The sequence below is a fragment of the Ctenopharyngodon idella genome, chromosome 4 (assembly GCF_019924925.1).
Source record: "Ctenopharyngodon idella isolate HZGC_01 chromosome 4, HZGC01, whole genome shotgun sequence".
Classification (NCBI taxonomy): Eukaryota; Metazoa; Chordata; class Actinopteri; order Cypriniformes; family Xenocyprididae; genus Ctenopharyngodon; species Ctenopharyngodon idella.
The window spans coordinates 8,374,046-8,384,041 of NC_067223.1; the positions used below are offsets into that span (position 1 = coordinate 8,374,046).

The following is a 9,996-nucleotide window of genomic DNA, read 5'->3' on the forward strand; positions in this document are numbered from 1 at the left end:
TGTGTAGGACAAAAAACAAGTCTTGTTCTCTTTTTGGACTGTTTTTATTATTGATAAATGAAAAGGTTTGTTTTAAAGGATTGTTTCTCCCGAGCCATGACACAAGGCCAAAACAGCTCAAATATCAGAGAAACAACAATTAGATCTCTTCCACATTAATTAAAGTGGCACAATATTTTAGAAATCTCAGAACAGACCAAATACAGAAACAGGATGTTTTCAGAGAATTCATGTCAAGCAAAGATGGTTGTGTGAAACATTATAGAGCTACTGTATAGATACATATAAAAGGACAATGACCCAGATTGATTGGCATGTGACCAGGTCGCTCACAACATCGCTCGTTTAGCCGACAGACGCCAGGATAACGTCAACCACATTCTCATCTGTGCTCCTGACAGTCACCTGCATAGTGACCCCATCAGCCAGGGCCAGACGCGCCCTCACCAACACGTCATGACCTCCCCTAAACACACCTTCAGAAAGACACGAACATTAACCTCATTAGTCAGGTTAGAAATAGAGAAAATTAATATCTAATACGCATTTCAGGACTTGAAACTCTCAAAACTAACAAACTTGAGTGATGAAATCTGTACAAACCTGCTAGGAACAGAATGTGTGAGTTCTTGTTTTCAGGAACTTTGTCTGAGCGTTCACAAGGCTGCATGCCCAAGAAGCTGATGATGTTATTTACTGCCTCTGTAAAGATAAATACAATCAAGAGATGATCAATTCACGTTCAGCATCTACAGCCACAAAACCCTTATCAAACATACATATATTTGACATCCTTATTGATGGTCATGAGGATAATGAAATTGATTCTAACCAAACTTACCATCAAGAGTTCTGACTGTGGACAAAGCAAACGTCTCTTCCTTCTCAAACTCGTCTCCGATCTCCTCCCACGCTGCACCGAAGTTCGGCTTTAACACCTTCTGTATGTGGTCAGCGACTGTCACCTCTAAATCTTCCAGCTAGGATGAAAACGAGAGATTGAGTGAAGAACGGCCACTGATAATTTTCACATTTTTGTTACCATGAATTAATTTTTAAATTTCACATACCACATATTCATCATCATAACCATCATCATCAGGCTCTCCCGTGTTGGGATCGCAGTCCCGGACCAGATATTTCAGTGTACAGCTGAACGTACAAGAGACTAAGACAAATGCAAGCAACAAAATGGATAAGTTCAATAAGGAAACTTGACAACATTCATAAGTACTTTAAATACATCAAGAAAGCAGAGTTGACTCTGTAAAGAATCATTCACACAGAATGCATTTTTGTGCTTTAAAAAAAAAAAAAAAGGCTGTTCAAAAGTTGAACTTCTTTCAACTTGAGCACTGCATTTTTAGAACACTGTCATGTGCAAGATGCTGCAAAAGATTTGAGTGCAACAGTCTAGTGCATGTTTACATAAAAAAATCAATGCAAAAATGCTTTCTGTGTGAACAGCCCCCTGCAATTTGTTCATGTCTGACCTGCTGTGGGGTCATCCTCTGGTAACCGGACCAGGCTGTAGCAGGAGCCAGGCTGGCTGTAGGGGAGGTTGGGCGCAGGTACGCAATGTAGTACCTCGTAGGCTTCTGACGGCTCCATCTGGACCTGCACCCGCTGCAGCAGCTGGTCGTTCAGCGTGTTGGTGCAGTCGAACTGGAAGATCATGTGATTTGCGAAAGTGTGTTTAATGCAGCGCACTACATACTCCGTCTCTGCTTCTGTTAATTGAACCGGCTCTGATGACTTGAACAGGGGACCCAGGCCCTGGAATTCTGGGATGGCTGCAAGTTGCTCTGAGAGAGAAAAATAAGGAAGGAAAAATGTGGAACCGGTTTGCTTCAAACTGTGGTTTAACGGTGCTACACACATTGCTTTGCCAATTAGCTAATCGTCTTACCTTGGTAAATGTCTTGGCGTGAAGGTGCAAGCTTTTCAGGTAGTTTGCTTGTTGCAACGGGTGCGATTTCTGGCACGAAGGAGAAAAATAAAGTGAAATTGTGCAATTGGAGCAGTTGAGTAAGCTTTGCGATTTACCCGAAAAAGGTTAAAGACATAGGAAGATTAGCATCCAAATTAGATGCCAAACACTGGTAGATCGTAAACAATTTTTTTTTTTTTTTTTTGAGCATACATAATTATGGATTATATTGAGTAATGGTCTAGTTATTGGTTCATAAGCAGTGTGGATATCTATTCACACCTGTTTTCTGTTCGGTGATGGGCGCTGTAGCCAAGGGAACAGTCTTCATGTCAAACGGTTTCTCAGATGGCTCCAGCGTGTACTGGTGGAGTGATTTCTCCAGTCCAGGAACAGATACAGACAGACCTGCAAACAAATCATTGTTCAACCATGACACAACTTTAATGCAGAATTTAAAAAATAAAAAAAATTTCACACCACAATCTTTTATCACTCACATCAGCTAAATCAGATACACAATAAGAATCTTAACTACGCAGAACAATGGAAACCCACACAAAACCACCACTCCAACACAAACCCTCACCATTGAAGATGTATGCAGCATTCAAAGCCTTCTGCTTCTGCTGAAGGACATTCATGTAGAATGTGGCTCTGTCTCTCACCTCATCATCACTGTCCATCATACACCTGTCAGACACATACACACACACTTTAGTAAATCGTATATTAATGCATTTCGCTATGGATGGGTGATAAGCAACATTATGATGACAATTTTCTTTCATTTTAGTAGACAAACACTTGGAAAAGTTATTAAAAAAATACTGAAAAACTAATGAAAAGATCAGTATACCTTATTGAGCAAAACTAAATAAATGAATAAATAAAAATTCGCATTTACTAACCACTTTGCATAATTTTGTAATCTAATGAGGGGTTTGTTTTTAGGTAAAATATTATTGTTTAATTTTTTATTTTGTGTCATTTTTTTTTGATCCAATCAAATGAGGATTTTCTCTTTCTAGGAATTCCCCCCCCCCATTTTGCATTGTTTTTCAATCCAATCAAATAAATGAGGATTTTCTCTTCCTAGTTTAACAAACATTTGAACGGATTTCTCAACACACATTTCTTTGGTCATTTCCTAACTCTAATACTCAAATCACCAACATAAGTCACCCACACACTTTCTGCCAGTGAAGGCCTACCTCTGCATCAGGACCAAGACGCTTGGCAGCAGGTCGTCATTTTGAGCCCCAAACTTGGCCAGTGCACTGACCGCAGCTTTGAAGAAAAACGTGAGAGGAGAGTCAGAGCAGAAGAATGCTTAAATATCCTAAAGCTGCTCAGCTCAGTCTCTGAAGCTTATTAATTACAGATTATCAGGCCTGCTTAAATTTACTACGACTTACAGTCGGAATGCATTTAATTATTTGAACATGTGTAGCGCACAAACAAAAAAAACCTGTACTACTGTATTACAAACACACACAGCAGGTTTATAAGCTCATTGCAAGGAGGTTAACGCACAGGTCAAAGGTTATTCAAGATTACTCACCTGCCCGCACTGCCTCGCTCTCAAGCACCACGCGGTTGAAGATGAAACGGATGTATTTGGAGGGGGTGGGGGTACGTGGCCCCTCTTTCCCCAGCAGGTGAAGGATCTTAGTGGCCAGGACGGTGTGCTCGCAGTCCTCGATAAACTCACACAGGTGAGCCAGGCCTGTCTCCTTACTCTCTGGGTTTTCCTCTATGATGCTGATGATACAGTCCACAATGGCTCTCTTGTAATCAAAGCCACCCTGCAAAAGCAAATAAAAATGAAATTGATGCACTTCTGATATATAAATATAACATTTTTACAGCAAAATCTATGTTCAAAACTGTTGCCGCTAATTAAGTAAAATACAGATAATAAGAAAACCAGGTATTCAGTGTAAATCTGGTCGTGTGGTTTGGCACAAGAAAAGCGTAAAAACTAAGAGAGATTACAAGGCTCCAGCTTAACAACAGAAGAACAAATGTCCTTGAATGAACTTACATCATCTCTAAGCATGTTTGAAAGGAAGTTCATCATCACGCTGTGCTTTCTGGGATACTTCTGGCACAGAGCACTGATTGCCTGGACCACAACCACCTGGAAAATAAACACACCATTTAGTTACAAAAACACATTGTTTACTGGAACTTTATCACATAGACAAATCATTTAATATGTGCAAATTAATAAAACATTAAACTCCCGAATATGCATAGAAAACAGATGTTTGTTCTCCAATTTAGTTATTCGCTGTCTGGGTGATGAAGTCACCTTGAACTCATCCGAGATCTCGGAGACGAAGGAGGAGATCTGTTTCATGAGACGGTCCACGCTGCTCTCGCTGCCGGTCTTCAGCAGGGTGGTGATTGCCAGGGTGGCGATGCTGCGATTGGAGTCGGTGATCAGGTTCTCCAGGTCCAGGTTGCATGCGGTCACCGCTGATGGATGCTTCATTGCCACCTGTTTGAACCAGGGTAGTTATTATAACTGAAACTAAAACCAAAACTACAACAAAAAAAAAAAGATACTTGAAATAAAATATTACAAAAAAAAAAAAAAAAAACTTAAAACTTGCCAAGGATACATTTCCCATTTATTTAGTTTAACAAACTAAAATAAATACTATATTTATAAAAAAATAAAAAAATAAAAGTTGAAATTAACATTAACTAAGATTAATAAATGCTGTAGAAGTATTGTTCATTCTTAGTTCATGTTAACTAAAGTGGTTAACTAATGTTAACTAATAAAACCTTACTGTAAAGTGTTACCACAATTTCTGTGATAAGAGTGATGGCAAGTGTCTGAACATAAAAATGTGTTCTTTGGTGTCTCCATGTGGTAGTTCTTAATAATGCAACAGTATACAAATAAAATCCTATTCAAACAGACAGGAAAAACTAACCTTATTAAGGGTCCGTACAGCTGCATATCGCAGGGCTGCTTTGGGAGAGCTGCAAAACAGCTGGAGAACTATGGAAAGAAAGAGAGAAAATTAATTGAACATCTAGTATACTTTGTCGTGAGCACTGGTTAGAAAGCAAAAAGGTAGCAGCAAGAAGTAAAATGCACAAGACTAACCGGACACAGCAGGAGCCAGCTCACGAGCGGTACAGTTGGGCATGTGGACGATGGCGGAGGCCGCTTCATAAACCACCATCTCATGTTTATTCCTCAAGCAGCTCTCAATGAAGTCAAACAGAGGGCTATCGTGCCTATTAAACCAACATACGTAGACAGACAAGTCAGTCTACATTAAGCAACTGCATGATATTAATAACGCCTAAAAGAGCCTAAAAAAAAAAGCTGATGTCCAACACACATACCCTCCGTCTGTCTCCTCCAGCAGTTTACTCGCAATGCGAATCATCATGCAGTAAGCAAATGGAGACTTGAGGCCAGATTTGGTGAATTTGTTGAGCATCTTGGTCACAGCCAGACGGTCATTCTTCCTCAAGTGGTACAGAAGACCCAGAGCATGGTACTGTGGAGAGAGATCCCATTTTATTAGAGACAGACAGGCCACCAACTCATAAAATAATGGTGTGAACATCTCACTAACCTGCACCATAATGTTATCGCTTGAAGCTGCCTCCTGAGCTTCATTGACCCAACGTTTTACCACATCAAAACTCATCTTCACCATGTGCTGAAAAACAAATATAGAAACAAACAGCATAGCTACATTATCCAAAACTAAGTGTAATAAGCAGTTAAGTGGTAAACTGACTAGTGACTAGTTTAGTGCCACTAGCGCCATTTTAAAATATTGATAAATCCTATAATAGTACATAAATAATAGTAAAATAACACTGGCCACTAGATTGTGATCTTACCAGTGAGGAGACCAGAGCAGAGCTGGACACGCTGGGCACTTTGTCCACGATGGCCTGTTTCATGTATCGTTCAATAGCCTGCAGCATGGTGGTCTGGTGGACAAGATGGAAGAAGCACAGTTGAAAGGATCATTTATATCAGTTCCATTTGTTTACATAGATTTTATTTGCTATCAGTGAGAAATTAACTTTTACACAGAGCCAAATGAGTTTTCAAACAGTTAAGACTCACATCAGTGATCCTGCAGAGAGCTCTGATTGCCGGGCCTCTGTAAACATCCTCTTTACCAGTCATGTCCTTTGTCAAGCTGAGAAACAAACAAAATATTAATCAGCATTTTTCAGGTAATATCGGCGGCATGTGCAAAGATCTCCATTCCTCGTCAAATAATGTTTTTTACATGACTACACATTATAAAAAAAGTATATTTTAATTACCACAACAAATAAAAAAAAAATAAAATAAAAAAAATACACTGCTACGGCACCTGCTTGTAACGATGATCACATCCTCTGAGATGTTGGCCATCTCCTTTATGGTCAGGTAACACATTCTTCTCAGGGTTTGCTAAAAAATGAGGCAAAAACAAGAGATCAATTTTCACTTAAAAAGCAACTCCATTGCAGGAACAGCTCATTATTTTAAAGTATTAACTGCTCCAATTCAGTAACTAAAATAAAAGCATTAATCAGTATAATGTAAATAATCATTTACTATTATAGTTTCTTATTATTTTTATATTGTTATATTATTATTTTTCATTTATTTTTTATTTTTTTCAGTTTTCATTTTAGTTTAGTAATTTTGTTCTTTGTTTTTGTCTTTTTTTTAATTTTATTTTTTATATTACTATATAGGGTTCATTTATTTTTATCTCTGTTTTAGTTGTAGTTCATTATTAGTTTTTATTTATTTCAATTAGTTTTCAAAAAGGCTAATTCTAATTTAAATTTTGTTTAAGTTTTTCCATCTAATTTTTCTATTTGTATTTGGTATTATTGTTGCATTTGTTAGCATTTAATTTTGTTTTACTGCAGTTTTATTTCCATTAACAAAATGTTTTTAATAGTTTTAATTGACAAAAACAACTAGATAGAGACACACAGATTTATCAGCCATATCTGCATTGATCAATAACTGTCTGCTTGGCTGATTAACTAAAGTGTTAAGCACCCCCTAGAGTCAGTTCAAAAACATTATAACAGCCTCAATACTTCTAGTGAATTTAGAAAAAATAAAGTTAAAATACATGTTAATTTTGAGTAAAAATTTTGTATAATTTTATTGCTGTAATTAATTATATTATACTAAAATTATATTTACTAACATTAATTATATTAGATTATATAATGCAATATGTATATATTTGCCATATTGCTTCCTTGATATATGCTTTAGCTTAAAAACTAACTAACTAACTAACTAACTGTCTAACACTGGTTAAAACCAGTAAATAGGGCTGCAAGTAAAGTTTCTTACATCATTTGACTGGAACAGTCTAGTCATGGCAAAGAAAGCTTCAGTGGCTTCCGTGGTTCCAAAGTGCTCACCCTGAAAAATGAAGGAGTATAGTGATGGATCAGTCCATAGAGAGAGAAATACTGCAGTGGAAAAACATTCTGTAGCTGAACAAGATGTCATTCTGAACAAGAATATAAATCACACACCTGGTTGAGCAGGTAGATGATCTTCGTCAGGATGTGCAGACATCTTCTCGGATTGATGGGTGTCTCATTGAAGATCCGAGCCTTTGAAACAAACATGCATTGTAATGTACAGTACTAAAGACAAGTTTATATAATTCTAAGATGCAAATGCATCAAACTCACCTCCTGTAGTACAGCGCTTTTCTCCAGATGCTGAAAGGGGTTTGAGCCACTTCCTAAATGCATCAGAACAGATTTGTCAATCAACTAAAGGTATGTGCCTTCATTCAGATACAATATCAGGTAAGAGTTTGCAAACCATTAAGTTATAAATCATATAACTTCATATCATATAATCATATAACACATAAATCATGCCATTTCTTGAAAAGTGCTCATAGAATAAGTTATGAGAGAACGAATAGCATCTATATGTGGCTCTTTGCCCGAGTTCACCGCAAAATAGCAATATTAGCTAGATATATGAAATGTAAATCCTATATGTTAAGTAAACCAAAACCAAAGCTTTGGATCTTCTGAATCTGAACTGTCAGAAGACTATTGATTCATAAATAAAGTTGTTACGAAGAACAAAATATCATGTATATGTGGCCCCTTTGCAGCCCTTTAATCAACTTCAATCAGAAATCCCCTTTAATTATATGGAATACAAAGCTTATACAGAAAAACCACGAAGCAAATGCTGGATTTTCTTCGTTGACAAGCTTGTAAAATGAATATAGATAAAGGCAACTGCTAGCACATTAGCTTCCTGAATAAAGATTCAATAAACTGCAGGATACTGCAAAATCACACAGCTGCTACTGCTAGTTAATCGACCACTCAAATTAAGTATAAAACTGAAACATGTACATACATCTTTAGTGTTAAATAAGTGTACTTTTTTCAGTTGCAGATGTTGTGCTGTGGCCTGCAGAGACGCTCTTCCTTAGCAAAACAACCGACATCCCTTCGGCCACTGAAATAAGCTGTTATTCATAGGATACTGATTCTATAATGCGTCAGCATTGATTTAATAATGATCTTACCAGACTCCTCGTCCTTCTTGTCGAATTTCTTGATCATTTTGCTGAATGTTTAGGAGCAGTAAACGAGATGATCAGACACATTCAGGATCTTGTCCTCCACGTCAACTAGTGTGACGTATGTTGTGAGCTGGCGAAGGTGGCGCCCACTGGGTTCACACTTCAAAATAAAGGTCTTTGTTTAAAAGTCGGGATGAGGATGAAAAGGTTGGTTTTCTTCGTACGTTCCACACACACACACACACACACACAAAAAAAGTAAAAAAAAAAAAAATATATTTTTTATAATTATATTTAATTTACAAACCATTAAAAGACTATGTATTTGTGAATTATAATATGTATTTGTAATATACTGTAATATATTAAATAGGGTAATTTTTTATAATTATTTAAAAGTAATAGTAACTTTTCTGAGACCAGACTTGGAAAAAATAATATCAAAATTTGTACCAAATTGTAGGCTATATCTGACAAAAGTGAAAAGTGAAGTAACAGCAATAATTATTGTGTTAACTAGTCTGTTTGGAATGATGTTACAAAAAGTTGAGGGTAATGTGGTCCAATAATTAAAATAATAATAATAGCCATGGTACCCTAAGCTATCAAGTTTCTGTTTTGTTTTTGTTTGTTTGTTTGTTTGTTTTTTAATCCTTTAGCCTACTTACAAACATGAATCTACATTGATGCTATTCATAGTTTTTTTTATTAAAAAAATAAAAAATAAAATAAATAACCTGGCCATCGGTAATTCGATAGCGTAACTATAGGCTTATTAAAATATTAGCTTATCATAAATGGACTTTATTGATTATCTTTTATGTTATCTGCATAGAAATAATGCATGCGTGTCTCTGGATCAATAACTTGGTCTGAACAGGTTAAACCTGTGAAAATTCCCCCTAGAAATAATTCGCTTCCAGTGGGCGCTTTGATTTCATTTGCATTTATTTATTTATTTAAAGAAAAAAATAATTATTTTCAGTACAAAAATATTCGACTGTCGGTTTTATCAACCCAAGCCTAACCCAGCCATATAGCCCATCTTATATAGAGCGGTATTTTCAATAATAATCAGTTCACCTTTCGTTGAGATGTACAGATAAATTGTGTGAATAAGGAGAGATGAAAGAGCATTGGCAAAATATGTCGTACTTCCCTCTGAGATGCAATACTCCTATGTCTCTTTGAAGCTTGAGCATATAAATTGACCTACCAAACAATTTGTTTTTTGATTACAAATGTAACATAAGTCTCACTGCTATAGTAAGCCCACTTTCCTGTACAATCTAACAAAAGTGACCGGTCTAATAAGACCACACCATTATGCGTTTTAGTGGGTATATAGGCTAATAAATCAAAACCCATTAAAGACATTTATATCACCTGCTAATAAGTTCCATTAATTTTCAGTATTGCTAATTTGTTATGCAACTGAAAAAAAAAACTTTATTACATTATTAAATTAGATATAACATGCCTCATTTGGTT

General features: G+C 36.4%; 1 protein-coding gene across 1 annotated transcript; it reads right to left on the reverse strand.

Annotated features, from left to right (window-relative positions):
* Positions 1 to 22: 22 nt before the first annotated feature.
* On the reverse strand, positions 23 to 8,681 carry copg2 (COPI coat complex subunit gamma 2). Its single transcript, XM_051890809.1, has 23 exons — positions 8,509 to 8,681; positions 7,643 to 7,695; positions 7,481 to 7,561; positions 7,293 to 7,364; positions 6,301 to 6,380; positions 6,045 to 6,120; positions 5,813 to 5,905; positions 5,539 to 5,625; positions 5,303 to 5,460; positions 5,058 to 5,191; positions 4,882 to 4,949; positions 4,248 to 4,436; positions 3,978 to 4,073; positions 3,495 to 3,738; positions 3,145 to 3,220; positions 2,520 to 2,623; positions 2,213 to 2,338; positions 1,910 to 1,978; positions 1,494 to 1,805; positions 1,071 to 1,168; positions 842 to 980; positions 604 to 702; positions 23 to 476 (listed from the first exon to the last, which is right to left on the reverse strand). Exons 1-23 carry the CDS (start codon positions 8,543 to 8,545, stop codon positions 346 to 348), a joined length of 2,622 nt encoding a protein of 873 aa, XP_051746769.1. The 5' UTR covers positions 8,546 to 8,681; the 3' UTR covers positions 23 to 345.
* Between the last annotated feature and the right edge of the window lie 1,315 nt (positions 8,682 to 9,996).

Excerpts from the sequence above, each read along its gene's own strand:
- copg2 (XM_051890809.1), bottom strand. The coding sequence starts at position 8,545 with ATGATCAAGAAATTCGACAAGAAGGACGAGGAGTCTG. Across the intron at positions 7,365-7,480 it reads TCATCTACCTGCTCAACCAG|GGTGAGCACTTTGGAACCAC; the intron begins GTGTGTGATTTA and ends TTCATTTTTCAG. Across the intron at positions 4,074-4,247 it reads AGATCTCGGATGAGTTCAAG|GTGGTTGTGGTCCAGGCAAT; the intron begins GTGACTTCATCA and ends TTTATTTTCCAG.